The following is a 23069-nucleotide window of genomic DNA, read 5'->3' as shown; positions in this document are numbered from 1 at the left end:
ATGCCTTAGAATTGTCTAAAGGTCGCGTTATTTTTTTTTTTACTATATTTGTCTTTGAAGCGAGTTGCAATGTTTGCTTGTAGATAAAACGCCGCGTGAATTGGCTAAGTATAACCTGAATATTATTAGCGTTTTATTATAATAGAAAATACCAATAGCAAATATTTTGAGCGTTAACTAAATGCCCAACAATTAACTCGTTGTCGATCTGGTCCTGTGTTAATACCTTGTTTTTATTTACTAATTTTCAGCGGGACACGTCTATATCGAGAAGAAGTGCGCTCTTGGCCCCTGCAGCCTACGCGATCCGAAGCAATCAGATGGCCTTGGATTGGACAAATGCGATCGGAGTCAGAATTCGTATAGTTGCTTTGAATGCTGCAAGGGTAGCGGCTGCAATAGGAGTCCGGCTACACGACGCCGGCCAGCACCTTATCTCGTCTTGATTTTATCTATTGTTCTTATAGTCACCATGTTCCGGGTAGCGCAAAACGACCTCATTTTGGGTATCTCCCTTGACGCGAGGAGTTAACTAAATAACACTAGATTATTCCGAGCCTAACTTAGACAGTGGCAATACCAGCATCGGCGTTTGCCATGAACACAGAGACAAACCTTCTCTGACCACTAACTTACTAGTCACCGGCCACCCCTCGCAAAATGAAGACAACTAACGAACTAGTCAAAAACTCGATATGTAGTAGCATAAAAGTAATGCTTTTTAGTAGCAGCGTGTTATCCGTCAGCCAAAAATTGTTCCCACCTGGTACAGCGACCAAGACAACGCAATAGACGGTGATATAAATATTGTATTAGCAATTACGAAGACAAAATAGTTGTATGTACCCACTTGAGGATAAGAGCTCGAGCTAATAACAAACGGGTTTCGTCAAATCGTATTTTCCATTCCAGTTTGCTCTGGCGACCATCATTTTTACGAGCATGTGAAGCTTTATTATTGAGAGGCCCAGTCAGTTGTTTGGAAAAGGATGACTACAATGAGATGCTAATGTAGATCACCTCGGAAGCGCTTCACAGTGCTCGTCGGCATTATCTCGATACCTGAAGCTTCAATGTCACCATCAGATGTGAAGTATAACTTCAGAAGCTGGATGTCTGTTGTCGCGCCTTACGTCAGGCGAGCGGGCAGGCACCAGATAGAACATCGTGATTATTTTCTTGGCGGTCCTTGGAGGGTGCTAGGTGTGAGTTGATGTCCTCCTGAAAGGAGAAAAGGCTGCTCATTTAGAAGCACAGCTAATAAGCCTCTTGGGTGGCGGTCTTCTCCCTCTAACATTGCGTTCATTCATACTAATACATAGGCAAGTAGCGCTAGTAACCCTACGCCACTGACAGAAATATTGTTACCTGTATATTTTGTTTGACAAGAGTGCATTGAGTTTTTCCATGTAGTCAAACATTTGGGTGAGGAGGAGCAGAAGTAGTAGATACCAAATTTTATTTCACTTATTAAAAATCTTTTAAAAAAAATAATCACTAAATTGACTAGTTGATAAGTCTGACAGGTATCATTGTTTGTCATAGTATTGTTAGTAGATATATATTACCACATAGCGGTAGTAACGGCTGATAATAGCGGCAATCATCATTGAAGTTAATTGAAAATGAAGTAGATTGTCTTGTAGTAGGATGATTTGACGACGTCCTGCATTGTGTCCTTAGTTAACCTACAATCAAATAGTAACTAAATAACCTAATAGCAAACCTATAATTATTCCAACAACTAATTCCTTTTAATAACAACAACAACAACAACAACAACATTTGCCACTAGTGAAAAATACTATTAATACAACCGTCATCGATAATGATCATCACTACCGCTTCGAGTTAAAGGATACTACCGTTCTATATACACCGAAACATGACTAAAGAAAAACATACATAGAAAAAAAATGATTGAAAACCAAAATATATGAATAGACAAGTGCATGCATATTTAAATGCAAAGAAACTATGACGCTTTGCACCCTGAAAATCACGCAGTTCTAAAGGCAAACCAAACTCCTAGACCTGTTCAGTTGATTTAACTCAAATTCTTACCCATCGCATCGTGATAACGTCCACCGTTAATAATAATAATAATGATAATGAGAAAAATTACGGCGTTCTCCTCAAAAATTTAGCAGTCGGTTTGCAAAATTTTTGTATGAATGTGGCTCCCATAGTGATGGATGCGAATCAGGAACTAGTCAGATCCATCCCGAAATACGGAGCTTTGTACGACGTACAAAGCAATCTATTTAACATGCAGCTTCAACTCACTCAAAATGAGTCCGTTTGAGATAATCTTCAGCGACTTGGCACCACAAATTTTACTATCGTAATGTTAGCTATTAGTCAGATGGGTACGACGGAGGGTGTGGTGCAAATGCGAAGTAACACGGTTAGCCTAGATAAAGCGAGAAGTAAACTGAAAAAGCTGTTCAGCGTCATAATGGTATCTGTAAACTATATAAATAGCAGTTTCGTTTCAGTATTTCTTGGAATTTGTTGCAGTTTCAACAGTTTCGTCAGATGTTCGATAAGCCCTTATTGTGAGCAGCAGTAGGGGGCAATTTCGGTTGTAGGGAGAAGCAAACCCGCTTTTGTAATTTTTTGATGGCTGACACATAGCGAAAACCTCCCTTTTCGCAAACCTGAAGCATTGATTGGAACTTACCGACTCGAACTAACTACGTCGAACCAACTTAATAACAAGAAATGTCGCAGGTTAAACACACTAGTTGACTCCAGACCAACACAGCACTGTCACCGCATTTGTGGGGCGTTCCAGATAAATATTGTCAAATTTTACTGTTTCAGCAACCCAGAACGGATGATATGGGGTTGTCTGAAAGCGGAAAGATCTCCGACGGAATCTACTACCATGACGAGTGAACTAGTTACACGAACTGCTAGGAGGACGTCATTGCTGTCCGAAGTTTTCCATTATACTTTCTATCTAGCTGGCTGTATCTGTCATCGATTCACCAGTCGACAACTATAATGATAATGACTTGTGCTCCGTTGAATATTATTATTATTATTATCTATTATTATCGAAACATGTGTACGTACATTGTTCAATTCTCGAACATTTATATTCTTATTATCCTATAATTATTGTAACTATTTGTCGCATGTTCGTAGAAACATGGCGTGAATGAATCAACAACATAATACGGCACAGGATTAGTAAATAACTAAATTCATCGTGACAACTTGTGGTATCTGAAGAGCAATTCACGAACGAAAAACATGGAAGCTCACTGTGGTCGCTATACTTTCCTCCCACTTATATTTACCTGCACAAAAAACACGTGATATGCTATTGAGAATTTCCGTCATCCCGAGATGGCGCGTTTTTACCACCGCTTCGGCCCAGCTCAGTTGTTTATTTAGCGCCCAAATGGTTAAAATACACAATTATATAAATCCTCGTCACGTGACAACTGCAATTGTTGTTTTTTTGTAATGAAAATAGTTACTCTTTTTTTGTTGCTGTTGCTCCGCCAAGGGCTTGGTAGTACCACAAATGAATGCTACAAGCGACTAGATCTTAGTTTTTAAGTTTGTGCATAATTAAATTTGATGCCTACCACATTCTATTTTATGACTACGCATCAATACTCTACATACAACTTGCACACCTTCTCGTAATAATACGTTCGAGAAACAGCAGTGAAATTGACGCGCCGCCCCTGCATCGTGTACCGTTAAAGTTTTCGATTTTCGCACTCGATCGTTAAAAGTGAATAAACATTTCTAGACTGTGTGTGTTTTTTTATCTTCCGGCGGCTTTTGCAGCGAATTCGAGCGGCGACTTTCGGTTCTACTTGCGAATCTTGCAGTGTATTTTAGTATAACTGCGTTTCTTACTAAATGGCCATTAATGGCTCATACCAGCTTCAAATGAATGTAAGAAGCATTGTTTTCATGGGGCAAGCATACCCCGCTGTTCCTCCGGGAAAGAGCCTTGGTCGCCCGGTCGATATTTGTTGGCAACAACTGCATTAGATATTTACAATGCCATTTAACGGAAAGTACGCAGAAACTGCAACGGCTCGGCTCTCGGGGACCCCAACATGATGCAGTCGTTGGACGCGAACCTGCCGAGGACGGAGGAGGCGCACAGCGGACCAGCTGGCCGCCTACCACGGGGAAACATGGCTAAACTAAGTACTTCACCAATTTCGCTGTTGACGTGAAAAATGGGTCGATCATTGACGATTGCCAGTATGTCTGCAAACGTTTGCGGAGTTCCTCAGGGCTGGTAAAGTTTCGGCACTAGCGTCTGCTCGACAGCGTTTTTATTGTGACGACGAGGTTCTCGGTAAACCCGTTTCTCCAAGGTGCGCGTCAGCAAGCGAACAACCGGGATCACAAGATCGCAAGAAGATTTCGGTATTGGCCTGATGCTTGCCGTCATTCGCAGAAATGGTTGTCTGGTGTCGCAGATGAACTGGCGATTCGTCGGAAGCGCAACGATAAAGTGCCGGATCGCACGATGCGTCTTCGGCTCGGTCATATCTGTCACAGGTTTCAAATGAACAACGTTAGCGCTAGCTTACGTGAACAGACATGTCTGCACTTGATCACCTCGCTTATTGTGGATCCGACGACCGAAAACACAGCCTCCGGGCAGAGCGTTTACGATTCGCCGGCTATGGAAAACCCAATAGCGCCGTCGGAACGCTTTCAACACAATGTTCACGCCGAGATGTGCGTTCAGAGGCTAATGATGCAGTACAAGTAATGTCGCCGAGTGTAAACTGTCCCAAACTATAATTGCATTTTACTTATCAAAGCTAAGTTGCGTACATGCACAAAATATACCAGTCCTGTCATGGAACCGATGATGCGCGTTAAGTTTGGACAACTACGTCTGGGCGTCTCCCGACTGCGAAGTAACTTTGCTGAATGGCTTCGAGACAGCACAGTAAGTTAGCTCTGGTCCAAAGCGCAGTCTTAGAAACTGGCGATTGGCAACGACAGCCATGTGCAAATATTATCACACTTGCCACAATCCGAATTGCCTTTTTTCAATTATCGACGCGGGAAAGGCCACGTGCGGGGTCGCGTTTATTACGAGAAATTCACTGATTACTGGCTCATTCGTATTGCTACTCCACTGTGACCTTAACACCGGTCGCTTCTCCTCAGGTTCAGTAAGGCAAGCAGTGCCCAGCCACCAGCACTTATTTTTAAAGAGATTAATCCCTGACGTACCACGCTCAAGCCGTCGGCGATGCTTACGTTACCAGCAAAGTATCATATGGTAAGTTGCTAATATGGTTACAAACGAACGTTGTGCAGCACTAACGTCCCTCGGCAGTGCACCAGTAATAGTTAATTTTTTCATCGACGATAATTTTTGACTTCACCATAAAAAGCAGCTGCTACCGTGAAGGCTTGTTCGTTTATATTCCCAAAAACGTGCAATAGGTGGGCGATGAGCATTTTGCCCGGTGCGCCGTCCAGACGGACAGTGTGCAGTCATGACAGGGTGGTTATTTCGCTAACCTGTGATTGAAATATACCGTGCAACTGACCATCGCCTGGCTCGTCCTATTATGCCATATTTGCTGAATCAGAAGCTTGCCGCGCGACGTGAATGGAATCAAGCGTTTGATATGATTGTACACTGAAGCATCAATTCGGAATATGTCTGTCTTTCTTGGTGACGCGTCGCAAGTCGGCAATTGGTTTAGCGAGTTTGACAACGAAAGCGATCACAACTTAAGGCCCAGACGATACTAAACGCCTTAAATACCAGCTAAATAGTTGACGATGGCAACTGCGCTGACTTGGATAGTCCGAAGACGAAAAGCGACTTTTAGCGACCTCCACCATAGACAGTTCCACGTCGGCAGAATCTAGGATCGCATAGTACGATCGGCGAACGTAACAACTTGATTGGTCCAACACTTGGTAAACAAATCATCGAAATACGTCGACTCATCGAACCGGTAGACAGAATTAAGATCAACACGCTTCAGGTGCTCATGGCAGACCGCTGCTAGAAGGAAGCCATTTGAAGTAACATCCCAAGTAACTAACTGAATCCCGAAAACGCGTAAAGCTATATCTTCTGGTTGCCAGAGGAACGGGCAGTTAGTTCAATTAACTTTCGTGTCATCATGGCAACATCAGCTGACAAAGTGATGCGGTTCCGGAGGAAAATAAACAAGAGCACGATGATACTCGGGTTTAGGTTTAACCCAGGAAGCCTACCTTTTGTTGGAGACCATAACAAAGCAGCCGAAAGCTATCCTCCAATTTTTTCCAATTTTGTTAATTTTCACGATTGCATGAAATACGTGTTGTCTTGCGCGCTTCATGCTGTAAAGTCAACGTCGGTGATTTCTTTTGAACTCGAAGTTTTTTGCTAAGTCTTTAGTGGAATTCGTCGCTTTGCCATCAAACGATTACAAGCGACCTTGAGATTATTCAATTGTCGAACGTTGCGGTCGAACCGCGTTTTGGTGTTGCTACCTAATATAAGCTGGCCTTATAAGTGATTAAACAGTTGAACTGTTATAGCTTCTCTACAGAGCATTGATTTCGAACGCTTCAAGCGACCCCAGACGTCCTTCGCCAACAACAGGCAGAGCTCGATTGTTATCGCAACGCTCGGCATACACTCTGAAGCTGTCGCTGTCAAATCAACAGAAGCGAAATTTTTAAGACCACTGGCGACCTTTTTTCCACGCTCACAAAAGGGGACTTGAAAAATTGGCGCACTCAGTTAATAAGAACATCTCCGCTATTGAAGCTTCGTCGATTGTAGATTGATTGTCATGAGCCAGATTGCGTATGACGTTTCGCATTTATATCGCAATATGTGGGTCCGCTTCGAAATGACGTGCTTAGGCAAACAAATTGATTAGCGCTGGCCCGTCATGAATGCTGGCAAATGTCGGGCAGCCTTTTGATTAATCCGGAAGTCGCAAACGTAACCATTGAACCAGGAACCGCCTATACAATACAAGCGACGACGATCCAGCAGTTGGTATCGACCATTATAGTAGTTTCTCGTTTCATAAACACTACACGCAACCCTCGGACCTTCACGGCGGATCGGAAGAAAATGCCACATTTTGAAGTACACCGCGTATTTTCCACCTACATCACGACGTTGTCAGTACGCGAGCTGTGCAGTGAACCTTGTTTCGGACTCAGGTGCTTTTATAGATTCGCAGTGAATCTATATCGAGAACGACGCGGACGACCTTCTTTTTCATTGGCGCTGTTGGTTTGCGATTTATTTTTGCTATTTATGTTAACACTTAGCGACTATTGTTGACGCTGTCTTTAGGAGGGATCTGTCCCGGTGGACACACATACCACAGATGCCACAGTGGCGTTAGGCAACGCGTTGCAAGTTCTGCCGGACGTCGGCTCTCCACCCTAGAGCTGAATGACGGTCTCGGTCTTCAAGGTTTAAAATTACGCCAGTCGACAAAGTCCACCTTACTTTAATTTTGAGGTCATTGAGAGATCCTCGAAGGGGAATTGGCCGTTTCCATTGAAAGTGTCGTCCGCCTAGTCACACTCATGCATAGTAACAATACCAGTTTGCTACTTTACCGTAGGCACAGTTATGGCGCTTGCTATTATGGCCTTTTTCTCGGCATCCGATACCATATACCTGCCATAAAACAGCTTTAAAGCTAATGTGTAGCTATCGTCAGATAACGGCAGGGTCGAGATCAACTGTTACGAGGCCCCTTGTAGTAACCAGGCCAGCGCAACGGTTTTGTCGTTCTCAGTTGCAGTATCCCACTGCTTGAAGTAGCCAACTGAGCTCGTCACATCATCTTCTTCGTTGGGAAATGTTAGTTTTCACGTCAACTATCTCTGGGGCAGCGTCCAGTAGACTTGAAACGGCAATATATGTAAACACAGCTGTTGTTGTCAACCAGTGGCAGTGCAGGTTTAGCGTGGTCATTAACGATTTGAGGTCACCCACCCTGCACATTTCTAAGGACGGCTGACCGCTAGCGGCTACAATTGCCAGGACGAATTTGTCGGTCGATCTACAAGGATGCTCTTATGTGATTGAACCTTCCCGCTTCTCTCTCCATTTTAGAATCTGAAAACGCTTTACACACATGGCGCGGGGTGATGCTGGCAGTTTTTTTTTTATGTGAAACACAGTTTTTCTGGGGCAAACGTTCTTAACGATGGGTCGGCATTGTTGTAATCGGCAGCACTACTGGTGGCATTTGAAGAGGGGTTGGCAAGGAAAGTGCTATATGTGATGTGCTGTAGATTCATCGTGCTCCCTGTACTTTACTTTTTTTTAATAATTATCTACACGGAAAACGCGTACTGTCGAGAATTTCCGTGAATCTGAGATAGCACGTGTTTGGTTTATTATCCCTTGCGGCATTGCCTACTTTTACCGCCATTTTGGTGCAGCCCATTTATGATTAGTTTGCGCATAAAATCATATATATTACACAATACATAAGTCTTGATAATTGAAACTGTTATTTTTTTCATTTCACAGTTTCTTCTAGTACCTCTGTCATTGTCTTATCCCTGTTGTTTTTACCGCGTAACCCGCTAAGGCTTGGCAGTATTATAAACTGACGCCGCAAGAGGTCGCTTTAGTTTCTAAGCAGCGAGCACGTAGTATGCTTCGATGAATATACGAATTCATAATGCGACAACAAATCGACACTCTTCTATAACAATATATTCGAGAACATGTATATATATCTACACACACATCTGTTCACTAATAATGTAAAATTACAAATGTTTATCGGTGCTGTGACTATTTCCAACCGTAATACCTTTGATCATTGACTGGAAAAACGCCTTTGGCTTGTGAATGTTCACGAGTCGTGTTATTATATGTGCCAATGCAGTAAGCCGCCATGTTCTCAGGACGTATAACCAATGTGATTGATGGTTGTATCATGAAACACAGTATTAAGAAATTATTATGGTAAAAAAATAATAATCCTAACCTAGAAAATCGAAGCCGCAATAATGGGTTTAGACTATTCGTTGTTAACACGTAGCTCTCACCATAGGATTCTCTGTTCACTTGATTTAGTCACGTAAATAAAGCGAGTTTATTGAAAAGCCGTCTGAGTTCTTCGCGCTTTTGTCGCAGTTTTAAATATAAGCCATTAAGTGTATTACGCTGTTGCTTAAAATTTTACAGGATAAAGCTTTCGTTAAGAACTGACAAATTCGTCGAATGGGAAACAAATTTATAACAATCCGGAACAGTTCTCTTTTCAAACAAACCTTTGGCATTGATGGTCTGTAAACATTGAGAGATCGAAGTATACGCGTGACTATTGAAATTACATCCCCTAGTTCCTAAATAGGTCCACAATTTCATCGTGGTCTAATCCTTAGATCGTTTGTCTAACCGCAATTTGAAGTGATGTTTCGCGTACACTAAGTGTTTGAATACTACTTTTCCCGTGATAGAAATTTTCATTTCGTATTTACTATAAATGACCAATGGTCCTAGATGTTGCAAACGGTCTCTACTTAAAACGATGATCGAATTCAATGTGTGGCGTATTCCTCCGTAAGCTTACTGTCAACATAAAGAGACAGGCGAGGGTAAATAAGTGTAGACGTAGCTGATGTTTCTAATCAGAAGGTCTGATTGTGTGGTCAGCCTCACAATTGGACACTAAAACGAGTTAATTTTGCGCGAAAAAGGAAAGCGAAAAAGGAAACACAAAAAAGCGACTGCCAATAGTTCAAGACTAAGAGTAAATCAGTTAATAGTATATATTGGGAAAAAACAAACGCGTAGTCTTAAACGCTACTGGGTTAACCGGCACGGTTAGAGATATAGAACTGATCAAAGACTTTTCTTACTTACAAAACATAAGCGAGATAAAACTTTGCACACGAAACAAAGTTGAAAACAATTCAAAAGCAGAAAACATCGCAACATATATCCAGATTATATGGCTGAATGCATAATCAAGCCTCTTTACTACCTCAGTGCGTTACAAAATGTTTGGCTTATACGGTATTATTTCAAATATTTCAAATTATTTATTATTCAACAACAAAAATAAATTGAATTATTAAAAGAAATGTATCAAAGTATATGTCAAGTTCTTTGTTTCATAAACTAGTTTCTATATAGACCCATAAAACAATAATAAAATTGAAGAAGGGAGCTCTAGAGAGAGTGAAGTTAGGTGAAGCTTGAACAAACTTGGATGTGACATTATCTTATAGATGGTTAATATTAATAGACTTCGCAATAATAATAGCATGAATAGTCAATCTACATCCTACAGTGCAATCATCAGAAGAATTGAGAACATTCTTCAGTCTACATTGACGGTATATTTGCCGGTAAATACAATATCCATTAATAGAGAAAACGTTGATTATAATCGTACTATTATTATCATATAATGAATACTCTATAAAATGAAACTAACTGAGAAATCATCGTGTTTGCATTTTCTTTTTAATAATGAAATGAAAATTATTAATTTTCTATGAACGTAAAGTTACCACTCTTTTATTACGATAAATTACTACTCTTTAGTATAGCTTAGCTATCAGTTCGACGGTAAAATGTATTACATAAAAAATTATATTGAAATGTATTAAGAACAAACACAATGGGCGAAAATATTATACCATAATAATCTACAAATTAACCATCACAATGTTAATGAATCTATATAAATTTTATTTATAGCAAACGATATGAGAATATCAAGTTAATAATATTTGAACATTTTTAGTCATTGCAATGTTTGTTTTTCTTCGATTTTTGTATAGGTTTTCATCAGTCTCACTTTGACTGTTCACGGGAAAAATGTCGAAGCGTTGATATATGGGTGTCTTTTCAGACGTTTGATGATAAGGATTTGATGCTGATCAAAGAGAATAAAAACTGATGTATAATTGTGAAAATGCCAAGACGTTAATGATACAAATCAGTCTGAAATGCCTGAAATCGTCAGATGCCTCAGTTGATTCCCATCTTGAAAAAATATATTATCTTCACTTCCTACCCTTTGAGATAATAGACGCCCTCGGATAAATGGCTGCGTACTGATTCGAAATTCATCGTAGGAACCTTATAGTGCCGAACGAATTCTTCACGCTATTGTGTATACCGGTTTGGCTACTTTCACTCTTAAAAAAAGTCGTTTTAGAATTTTAAGAAAATTGCATTTAAAACAACGTGTATTTACGTACAGAAAACTGGATACGTGCAAAAAAAACTTGCACGAGCACGATGCAATCAGAAAAAATGTACGGTATGTATCTCTTTACAGTCTCGACTTTAGAGACGTTTGCCGTTGTAGTGCTTCGCTGGTGGAAACCCGCGACTCAAATCCTGCTCATCTTTATTATTCAGTCATAGTAATAATATCTGTGATATAACACACGAAAAGTAAACAAAAATGAAAAACATTGCAAACCTTCCACCAACCAAGGCTTAAGGTTAACATAAAACTGTAACAGGTTATTATTGTTTGCTCGAGAGCTATAATTTTAGGCAAAACATTCGTCTCTACACTCAAAGCAGGTATACAGGGTGGTTTGGCTAAATGGTGACCTTCCTTTATGTATTATACATTGTATCAGATATGTATTCATTGTAATCACAAAACCACCGCTAATATATATGCCGATCTGTACCACGTTCACGTACAGGTTGTTATATTCCTAATACTCGTTGTGCATCCGATCGCGCTGCCAAAGTGTCTCAGCGTGCGACCGTCGTATACGCCATATATGGAGAACATCGACTGACGTTCTCTATAAACTATTCTGCTCACGGTAGTCAAAAGCCCGTTAAACTATGTGTTTTTTTCGTGTTTCACTTCAGGTTCTTGAACTGTTAGGCATTTGCTCAGGCGACAAGTTCCCAGTACGAAGGCCACAGAAGTAGCACCGTAACTTGTTCGATAATTAATGAAAATACCTTCGCGCTGTTCTGAGCTTCCCCCCCGTCCTACTCTTTGCATTTAATGCAGCCGCCCAAACCGGATGGCTACGGACAAGATGCAACCGACAACTGTCGGGCATTCTCTATACAACCAGAGTGTCAAGTGGAAAATGCCCTCCAGTCGTCTATAATATATTGTGTCATAATTGAACTACATAAATTAATTGCATTTGTTATGGCTATATACATTAGTTTCGTTTGTAATGTATGGGAATCTCTACATAATGTTACATGTTTAGCTCAGGGATAAATAATTTTTTTCATAATAATAGAATAAATTTATCTAGATATATATGATGGCGTAGTGGCAAGAGAAATGTCTAGACAAACAACGAGACGGATAAAGCAACCCTTTCTCTAATAAAGGATAGCTGACTTATTTATTTCGACTGGTCTGCTGTACGACTCCTCAATCTAATGCCGTGAACTCTAACGTGCAACACACACACCAACATATACACGTACCCACAAATATATATTATAACCAATCAATATATGAGGTACTCTATATAGTATCTAATATTTCATTCTATTTCTAACAGTTACTTGCATTGACGATAGGCGAAATCAAAGTCTTCGTAGTACTTTATTGACCCAAAGTCCTTGGTACAGAGATATCGTTTTCTTCACTTACTTACCCATTTCAGCAACTTACAACTATTACACAGTATATGCTACTAGAAATTTTACGCATTTTATGCAGCACTGATTGGAGAACAGTAGTGTTTGCAACAGGATGAGTTCGTTGAAACGGAACACGGTATACAGTTAGAATTTATATCTGGTGGAAACAGCTAACTCTACGCATTCGCTATGGGTAGTAACCCGATTAAAGGGTGATCGCGCCAGGAGGACAGTCTTCAAATTTTTCCCCATTAGAAATTTGATTCAAGAAGCTCACGCATTTAAGTATTGACATAGAGATTTACCGCCTTCCAGAAGAGATTCGTTTGAATTTGCTCAAAGAAAACAATACAGTGACCGATTTTTAGACCTAGTTTTACACACTGAGTTTTACAATATTCATGTTTGTACAAAGCATACAGATACATATGTTTACATCATTTCTTTCGTCGTATTGGCAAAACATAATATACTATACGTGTCACGTACATGTGTCGGATGCCTATTCGAAATCAAAGAATTTTAAGTCGAGCCTCGCTACTTTTGTTTACGAATGGTACGTAGAAGGTTCTTTGCGAGTCTTGCAATGTTGCTTCCTCCTCTGAATGTAACCCGTTCCAACCATCTTGTTCGATACCTTCAGCGTGAAGGTTAGATGTCTTCCTCCGGGCCGCTTTACGGTTTCGCCAGATAGTTTGAGTTAACCAAGTACCTATAAAGAAAGATCGGTCAAGATTAAACCTAAAAGATGAGTAACCTATTTTAAGATAGAATTTGAGTGTAGCAACCTGTATTTTTAGGTCACCATAACGGTGTATATTCATCATAGTTTCACTCCACGTCGATATTCCAGGGTTGAAAAAAAGTCTTTGGTCCGCCATAGTTGTAACCGTATCCTGGTTTTAGACTGTTTATTAAATGTTCAAGTAATCGTTCAAACGAATTGTGTGCATCGAGCAATAAGTACCACATCCGGGGGCTTCAATGATGCCAAAACACTGGCGTCCGTATTACGTATTTCAGTTTACACAGTGATATCATTGCTTCTACTAAGCGTAACCATTTGATGAAACGGACAATAAAAGAAAATCGTCTAAAGAGTATCATGTATGTAATAACATACCCATAGATCCAATATAACACGTTATATTATATATCGCAGTTCCTAATGGAAACCAAAACAATCCTAACCGGCAATAACACTAAGTGCTGTTACAAGACCACAGAAGTTCCAGAAGACAAACACGCTGTAAAAGAACGTGCTTTGATGCCGAGACCAAGAGGTGCTCTCTAGAATGTCAGTGGAATCCATCGTGGAATAGTACGGCGTCAGTTCTATCTGGGAAATTCCTAATTTCAATTATAATAATTAGACCACCTTTTTTTCTACTCATATAACTTTCAGTACTTTGCTCAGTAGCAGCACACCGTCCTCATCATGAAATATAGTCTCCTTTCTTTTCCTTCACTTGTTTACGAAACCCTCGTGAATTTCTTATCTTGTATGAATTAAAAGCACTCAAGTCTGATACTTTTTTAACACACGCTAAAATGTATTCTGGTTCTTCATATTAACAAGAACTTCTCTAATTCTACTTGCTTCGATTTGTGCGCTTTCTTCTAAAATCTTTTGTAAAAGAAGCACGTGGAGCAGAGCTGCAGACCACTGTTTTTGTTCTGCTCTCTATATGCAGGTTTCGTTAAAGCCTATGAATGTTCTCGGGTATGTTTGTGTGTCGATGATGCGTGGAGAGAGGGAATGCAACAAACACTTCTGGCAAATACAACAAGAAGGATCATCAACGAGGTAGTTTATTGCACTTGTTAGAACCTCTTAGTAGGAACCCGATTCCAAAATGTCCGCTATCTGTTTCGATGTTAGCGCTTCAAATAGAATCGACGCGAACAAACAAAGGCTTTTGCACGTAAGTGGTCTCTCAATGACAATTCAACCAGCAGCTGATGGCAAAGAACAACAACGTTTCCTTGTAATAATCCACATTGTGAACGTCATTTAGAGCTTTAAATTAACGGTGTGTGCACGTTCTAAAATGCATGAGTTCATACCAATATGTCTATCATTTGTTTTTAAATTGCTGTTAAATAAATAAAACTTTTGCTCAACAACGCTATATATAGTTCAGACTTAAGAATCTTATACGTTGTGGATTTGGCCCATGCATGTTTAATAACATCGGATTACTATTTCGACCCGCGGCATTATATACATTTCCATATTTGTATGAAACTAACAACTATTCTCATACCCTTTAGTTTCTATAAAGACAGAGCGGCTGAGTCGAATCAGATAAATTACGTTCCGAGATAGCCCAGGAGTTGTTTACTTTTGCTTTGGGGACAGTCATGCCTTAATCTACAAGTACGGCTTAATCTTTGGATCGCAAGACGACTTGCTGTATCATCGTAAAAATCATTGTACGGTGCTCTGTTTCTCGGATTTACTCTCAAAAACCTTCGGAGTTTCGTCGCGGTTCGACAAGTGTTAGTCTATTCGGGTCAGTGCAGTGCCTGAGAATTGTACTCAGAAAGCTATGATATTGATCGACGTGATAGTTTTCAGCACACTGAAAGACTTTAACATCGCAGTCTTTGAGTTTACTTAGATCAGTCTTTCGTATAAAGTATGATCAGCGTTTTCTCTCGAACTCTACGTTTCGAGCTTTACATCCGGCATCGCTGTTAGGCGTTCTATCGGACGGCTGGTTCTCAACAGAAAACACAGTCTATCTGTGCCCGGATTCGAACCTAGATTACAGCGTGTCCCTAAGATTAGCCGGCAGATACGCTACCCATAGAGATATTAAGCGTATCGAATATCTAAGAATGTCTCCTTGTGCAATGGATTAGTGCCAAGTCAGCAGCCTATCTTCTAGAAATGAATTATTAAGACCCGTGTGATGGGCAGGTAACTACATGGGCCCTCGAAATGTTAAGCCTTCGTTCATGAATTAATTCCCCTGTGGGTCTCATGTACATTGCAGTGACGAGGTCTGGTAAAGGAAACATTGCCACGGCCCACGTTTCTCTTGAAATTAAGACGTCAGTTGTCGAGTATATTGAGGACGCGATATTGTCGCAATTATTTTAAAAAAAGAAATTTTTTGTAGTTAATTTAAAAGAAAATATATTTCCGCACTTTTTCTAGTTCTATTGTACGTCGTATAAACTGGCTCGTATCCGGCCGCGTTGTCTAGCTCTCGTAGCGCAGCTAGGACGAGGTCGCTAAGAGTCGATCTTATTGGCGATAAAAAATACTTCTTTTCGTCGTCACTGTTGCCGCCGATTTTGGGACCGATGTATGCCCTACAAGTCTGATCCTTACATTGGTGGTTAATGGGCAGGCAGCGAAGCGTTTTGAACTCCCGTCGAAGAGAAAGGCATTATTCGTCTAAGAAGTATTCCCTTTGCGCTTCTAATTTATATTATCTCCGGCCATTTGATCACAGAAAGGAGCTCGCAAATTTAAACGCTTAAACAAATTGATATCATCAGTGCCTTTTGCGCAGGCAACTACCGACTACTGGCTATTCGTGATAGAGTAAATGTTTCCGTCCCATTTCAACTGCGGCACTGTTCAGTTCTTAGTTCCGAGCGATCAACGTGTCGTGTGTTTCTTATAGAAATTGGGTATTGTCATTACGCCTCGGCCTAGCGGTTCTCAGCTGATCTGCAAATGTTGCTATGGTAAATGACAACTATCCTTCCTTGAATGACATTCGCTCACTCTACATAAATTAGTTGAATTGAATTCTCAAAAAACTTCTTTCTTCGTAAAATTATCAATAAAGAATAAAAAATTATTACGCCCAATCGAAAACCTACAGTGATAGGGGGTAGTACAAAATCAATCGCATTATGCTTGGCCATTTATGTTTGGCCATGTGTATTAACCTACAAAAGAGACAATTTGTTTCAGTTTGTTTTCGCCAAATTTACATTTAAGATATTCAAAACAGTGCTAAAAACGCAAACTGGTTATTTTAGTCGCTTATGGCTTCACATGCACTCGACAAAAAGTAGGAAAGCTTTGCCCGTCAAAATTTAGTCACCGAAAAGTTCAGCTATGAGAACGACATTTAATTTCGTATTTAATGAATTTTGAAATGATGATGACGACATTCATGGGAATAAAATCAGCACGCTCCATACATGCAATTCACTACCTCTTCTTCACTATTTGTCTCGTAAGGAGGAGGTTTGAAATCAAATACGTATATTAGGAAATAATTCCAAAGCAAATGCTCACTTAGTAGAACAAGTAAAATAGACTAGGAAGCCATCATCTGCGAACGGACATATAGCGGTCCTCTCGCCCCCTTTGCGAGGCTGGGACTAACCTCCCACCGTCGTTTGTTGTTCTCCTTCTTTGCGCGGCGAGCATCGTAATCCTGAAGGGAGGATGCAACCCCACACCATTTTCGCGCTGACTGCACTGGTTGTAGTGTATTCGTCCGCTGGTTTGGCATCAAAGGTATGAACGTTCATTAACACTTTAGTTTGTTGTCATGCAAAAGTCTTTCAGATACTGAATGGATAACTTTTAATGGAATCTCCATAGCGATCCACGGCCGTTTCCGCCTACTTGCATCGATAACCATGGTTGCAGTATTTAGATTTGGTACTGACGGAAATACTTTCCTTTTCTGTTGCGATGCCGACAAGAACTGTATTTTCTTGAGAAAATTATACCTAGAAAATTCGATTCAATATATAAGTGAAGAACGTGCCATTTTTCAGAATCCGCGTAGGACTCGTGGAGAATTCCGGCAACTGGGTAAGCGACCACAAGAGATGTCGAAATAGATTATATTGTAACCGACTGGCGTGAAACTTAGCAACCGTCGTGCTTGGTCGGAACAGACACCATTCTAAAAATATTGCACTTCTATATCTTTCCTTTACCATTAAGCTTGAGAATATAATAGCGCCCACCTGCACAAGCATTACCCTCGACGCTCAGAATATACCACTTACATTTATAGTTGTATTTATGCCCGTTAGTCTATCTTTTCAATAGCAAACAATTGTTGAGTTGTGGTCAAAGCCTTCGTACCACCATTAAAGTTATATGAATAAACCGGCTCTTTTAAGCGTTAATCTCCAACGTTAATTATATTGTTGAAGCAGGTCATATTGTAGCGCCTCTGGCTGTATTGTTAGCCACTATAAACTGTCTGGTATTGTTGTAGGCTTTACACTCGGTAGGTTTGTTGCTATTATCGAACATTTTTTTAATGAAAAGAAGTTTGTGAAATAAAACTGTCCTAACCTAAAAGGGAAAACTTAGACTCTAATGAAAAATGTTTTTTGCTTTGGAAACGCTCTGTTGGAACCACACGTTTTCGAAATACGTTCGATTGAGTTGACACGCAAAAACTGAATTGATATAATCGTTTGTGCGCAGAGTGTTTAAGGACGAATGGTCTAATGACTGCGTCTTCAACCCAAAATCTTCGTCGAACCGTAAAACGTTTAGCATGGATTTGTTTCTCGTGATCTTTCGTTACTACAAATACCACAACTTACAGTTTACGAAGCCATCACCATGAAAACGGAGCTTATTGCCAAAAAAAAAACCTTTTCTCTTTCACTGTGCTCAACCTGTAGTTGTTCAGTCAGCCAATCGACAAATTTCCTGCACTTGATCTGCTTTTCTATAAAGAATTGCCACATATATACACTATGGTTAAATGAGAAAGAGGGCGCTCTATTTTATTTGAATTTATATTTTCTGCTCTAATCGAAAGATTCTGTAGTAAAAACATAGAAACAAAAGAAACATAAGTAGATTACAACGATACGATAACTCATCACAAAAACTAGATTTTCAATTTACTTTTAGATGCAAAGGAAATCGAAGAGGAAGAACTTGGTGAGCTTGCGCAGTTCGCAGCAACAACTGTTGCAAAAGCCGAGAAACGAGCCTTTCATGATGCTGTATTGAACATCACCGAAGCACATCAACAAACTGTTGCGGTAAGTAAAACCTACTTATAGAGCTTGAGTTGCCTGTTGATAAGTTAATATTTATTAAACAAATCTATGTTTTATGGAAAAGGTATATATATTCACATATATAAGTCGGTCACAAAGTAATTTCGATTTTATATAGGGTCAAATTTTGTAGGGGATTAAATCTGCTTACGGAAACTATTTTTTTTGGCATTTCGTAATTTTTTACCTTTTTTTTGTTAACAGACGTACCCTAAACGAATGAAAAGGACTTCCACGGAGGCAACCTATTGATAGATTCATTAGACCATGTTGTGTGGATTCGGTTAGTTACGATCTGTTAGGATAGAACAAAAAAAACACGAAAGATATAAGGACATAATCTAATGGGGTCGAACGTTGTTATGTAACAAAAATATTTTGTGCTAGTATATTCAAACTGTCACAATTCAGTGTGAATGAGATAAATTGCAGTCTACATTTACTATTTCCCGTAATTTCCCAAAGCTTACGTAGTGTGCGTCCTCAGTCATCTCCCGATCACATGAGTCGTTCATGTTGAGGCTTATCCGAGGTTTAAATATCCTTTCCTGCGCCAAAAAGTGTTGTTAGAACGGAATTTTGCATCCACGATACCGATTCTGGATCGAGCCAACTGTTTTCTGGAGACGCAAGCAATTATATATAAATAGTCAAATGGTCTGCAACAGGACCTTACTGACTTAGTGGAACATAATACGTTTTAGTGTTCATTTTAATTATTCCTATTGCTGCGTGCAGACGATTAGGGGTAGCGGTACGGTTTACTGCAGGAAGTTCTTAAGGTGACCGCGCTAGATGTCCATACATAACAATAAAGCCTGTAGTTCATTGCCATCGCAGCATGATTGTGTAGAGCGTGCCTTACAGTTTAAATAGGGATCATTAGCGCTAATAAACTGAAAGCAGACGACGTCGGATACTGCCGCGCACCTCTAACAACAATTGTTATTCCTCAGACGCACTCTTTTCAACCGAGAAGTAATGGTCAGAGAGGTGTCGAATTCAACACAGAAATAAATCAAACGGTTAAATAAAATGTCTAGGTAGCCATGTTTGAGAGTGACCAAAATTGCTTTCTGACCGACCCTAAATATATATAAATCTGCGACATACAGCGATATATATTCAGACGTTCTTGTATCTGTTCCTTAATTGATGAAATCAATCTTCCCAGGGTTGGAATACGAAAATGAAGCTGGTTGTTTCTGAGACATCATGTCCTATTCACAATCCTTTCGACGTGGGACAATGCATTCCGAAAAATGCCAGTATCACCCGCCAGTGCGATGTGCTCGTTTATGAAAGGCCATGGGAACACATCAAGGAACTTACCTCATTTTATTGTCATTAATAATTTTGATCAAATTATGTGGCTAACATACATATAGTTATACGAATATAAGTTTCCTTGCAATAAATTCAGTTTTGCACGTCAATTACTCTATATAAGCCCGAAATTCACTTTTATAAGGAGCTATTACTCTTTCTTATTATAATTATTTCTATCTTATTTACTAAAAGTAAGAACAAAATTATTTACATATTCGTTTATTTATTTCGTATATTGAAATCGTTTCCATCAACTTAGAAGATAAAGAAGCACAAGATGCACAGAATCGTGTAGATTAAGTGGAATGTATTTTTATTTAAGCTATCCTTTACGATATTTTTTCATCCTAATATCGAGCTGATCTATCTTAATTTCTCAGTTTAGATGATTCTAAATACGATAACTGTAGCAATGTTGCACAATCACGTATGAAAATCTGCTCGAAACAAATTCCAACGAAAATAAAACATTTAGAACAAACTCCTTTGTACCGTTGTTGAGCTTCGTATGTAGCCGTTTAATTAATAAAGCAGGCGTCATCTCGCGATAACATAAAACAGACAAAAAGTCTTTTCAGGAACAAAAATGTCATTCGATAATGGTCTAATAAATCGTCATTGATCTTCTATAAAAAAAAATTATTTTATTAACGATCTAATATAGCTTTTTTGTATTGTGACGTCCCATATTAATATTGCGCATGTTGCGCGTTGGCCTTAAAGCCAGGCACCAGCACTTGCAGATATTTAACTTCAAATGAGGAATATTACGCTGTTCGGCAAGTAACTGCGATTTTTGTTTATTGCATTGCTTTTCCAGTTCGTTTTTCAACGTCTTCGGCTATTCCAATGTGAACAAGTCCTTGGAATTACCTTTTCGGTATAGTATCAAGGATTTCCCCCACCTAGAAGATCAAGTCGAAGCGAATCTTGCTGACTTAGCTAAGATTTCCCTAATAGATCTATTAAATGACTTGATAATAATTTATCATAGTAACCATCTGCCAATAATTTAAACCTAACGATGGCTGCATGTCCATGATTACTATGGTGACGCGTTCAAAAGAAGGAGCATTAGCCACCTAGACAACACCGCTCCTTGTTATAACTCGTTTGTTGATAGTTTAACATTATATGGGGATAACCAAGAAAACTTATAAATAATTATGTTCCAATTCAACACCACAATAACAAGCCTATTTATGAAAAACTAAAAGTTCATAATATAAGTAGCTATGAGTAAACTAGAATCATAGCGATTCTTTTGAAAACTACATATTAAAAATTCCAGAGTATTATAGCTATGACATACTTTGCCTATCATCGCATCGTTGATAAAATTTTGGTCGTTAATAAAATGGTTCGATCAAACACCGTTCTCCCCAACGTTGCCATGAAGTCACAGGTCGAATCCGATTTATTGATATCTCCGTTTTGTCTCGTGATAAAATTTTACTCAGAGTTTGTATTTCAAAGATGAGCATGTCAGCTAACCAAGAAGTGAATTTACGACACCAAGTTTTCGTTGAACCCAGAACATTGTCCCTCGTATAGTGACAACTCAGCAGCTAAACGATGTAGGCGCATGTAACAATTCTCTGTCTTCAAAACAGGTTCAAAGTAGTCCTTGAACTATAGAAACATACTGAACTGCTTTTGTCAGGTAAAAATGCTAAGCTCGAACGTAGCAGGCCAATTAAAAAATGTATTCTTAGCTTAGATATATGTTGTACATCAGTCGAAAGTTTTTTCGGCAGTTTTTTTTGCCTCAGTGCACGGCGAGTGTTGAAAATGTTGCTTTCATCATTAGAATACTCATTTTTGGAACTCAATCTCAAGGTTAAACTTTATGATCTGGAGACAAGACGATGACCACATTATATGGGAAAGAAAAGGACTTTCTAACGGTATGTAGCACTTGATCATCAGTAAATGAAAAATTAACGAAACGAAGCAATAAGCGGAAACCATTATTACTTTCTAAACAACCTAATAAAAACATCGTAACGCAAAACCCTAATAATATGAAGCTTACATTAGTACTATAATACAACCAATTTTGTTATTATTATTATTATTGTTACCACAGATATTAAATACTTCCAATGGACAACTGTTCTCCAATCTGCTAAAGAGGTCGTAAGTAGCTTGTTTTTGTACTAGAATTGTTCACAATGGAAAATGCTTGGTATTCATCCATACTTCTTTTAAGGTACGGTTCAAGTAATTTCTTGCAATTATAAACAAACACATGCGTTACTTATCTTGCCAAATATTAGACGTACGGTTGATTTTTCTTAAGATGAACGTTGTCAATTCAACGACTCTACAATCAACATCGACGGACTATACTTGCAAGGCAACTAACCTCTGCCCTGTTCCTTAGTGAAATGAATATTGAGACAAAAACGAAATAAACCACAACGAGGTAAAAAATTGCTTGCCACCATGTCATGGTGCGACAAAAGCATATGTATACGAATATGCACTATATAAATTTAAAGGAGTATTTGCCACATTAACAGACGGCGCTTATAGGCATTACAAGTGCTAAAACCTAAGTTAAATACCATCGAAGATCTGTAATAGCAAAATGATAAGCTTATTTATGAAGGACAAAGTTGAGAGTATAAGTAGCTATGAATAAACTATAACCATGCAAAACATCAGTCACACACCGATTTTTTTTTAATCATATATTAATAATTCTACAGTGCTATTGTTATAATATTTATTATTTTTCACCGAATCGTTGACAAAATTTCGACTCAATCGAATAATGTTCTCCTCAATGTTGGCACGAGGTCATAGGTCGAACCCAATTACTTATCGTAGCTATCGTAGCAGTAATAGTGGTGTGATTATTATTTTTATTATTATTTTTGATGTCATAATCAACGGTCACCGTGAAACTGCTATTTATCCTCTTCACTGTCCTTTCTTTCCTTGTTGTTTCGCTTTTTTCTTAGTCGTCTGTCTGCTTGACCGGCCCTCATTTCTTGGAGACGAGGCCTTTTTATGAACACGAGCTCGACACTATAGATATCTATCATTGAAACACTAGTACTATGTCATACGATAAAAATAAAAATGACAGTAATACCATGAATCGTAATAGTAGTAAGACATT

The 23069-nt window shown here is 39.2% G+C and overlaps 3 protein-coding genes across 14 annotated transcripts in view; 2 read left to right on the top strand and 1 right to left on the bottom strand.

The window, feature by feature from the left end:
- Nucleotides 1-12365, top strand: part of LOC111260337 (uncharacterized) — a 55533-nt gene extending 43168 nt beyond the window's left edge. For both annotated transcript variants that reach the window (XM_086968272.1, XM_086968271.1), the window contains one exon: nucleotides 252-12365. In XM_086968272.1, the coding sequence (XP_086824398.1) occupies nucleotides 252-532 (281 nt within the window). In that variant the 3' untranslated portion in view covers nucleotides 533-12365. The remainder of the gene's footprint in view (nucleotides 1-251) is intronic.
- A 173-nt stretch (nucleotides 12366-12538) lies between these two features.
- On the bottom strand, nucleotides 12539-19775 carry LOC147753513 (uncharacterized). Of its 9 annotated transcripts, none has more exons than XR_015311013.1 (3): nucleotides 19081-19775; nucleotides 18798-18905; nucleotides 12539-13307 (listed from the first exon to the last, which is right to left on the bottom strand). XR_015311013.1 is itself a non-coding variant. In XM_086968274.1 (2 exons), exons 1-2 carry the CDS (start codon nucleotides 17030-17032, stop codon nucleotides 13108-13110), a joined length of 279 nt encoding a protein of 92 aa, XP_086824400.1. In that variant the 5' UTR covers nucleotide 17033; the 3' UTR covers nucleotides 12539-13107. The 9 variants fall into 9 exon arrangements, 3 of the variants coding, with proteins under 3 accessions (XP_086824400.1, XP_086824401.1, XP_086824399.1); XR_015311012.1 differs by having other exon boundaries at nucleotides 18821-18905; XR_015311011.1 differs by lacking the exon at nucleotides 18798-18905.
- LOC111260320 (cystatin-2) lies at nucleotides 14363-22612 on the top strand. 3 transcript variants are annotated; one of them, XM_022832956.2, is made up of 5 exons: nucleotides 14363-14520; nucleotides 16995-17087; nucleotides 17354-17390; nucleotides 18459-18592; nucleotides 19785-22612. In XM_022832956.2, exons 1-5 carry the CDS (start codon nucleotides 14452-14454, stop codon nucleotides 19959-19961), a joined length of 510 nt encoding a protein of 169 aa, XP_022688691.1. In that variant the 5' UTR covers nucleotides 14363-14451; the 3' UTR covers nucleotides 19962-22612. The 3 variants fall into 3 exon arrangements, with proteins under 3 accessions (XP_022688691.1, XP_022688693.1, XP_022688692.1); XM_022832957.2 differs by having other exon boundaries at nucleotides 14490-14520; nucleotides 17011-17087; XM_022832958.2 differs by lacking the exon at nucleotides 16995-17087.
- Nucleotides 22613-23069: the final 457 nt, after the last annotated feature.

This window comes from Varroa jacobsoni, unplaced genomic scaffold (genome assembly GCF_002532875.2).
Source record: "Varroa jacobsoni isolate VJ856 unplaced genomic scaffold, vjacob_1.0 scaffold_429, whole genome shotgun sequence".
In the NCBI taxonomy this organism is placed as follows: Eukaryota; Metazoa; Arthropoda; class Arachnida; order Mesostigmata; family Varroidae; genus Varroa; species Varroa jacobsoni.
Note: the sequence above shows the minus strand (reverse complement) of the source record. Positions and strands in the feature narration are given on the sequence as shown.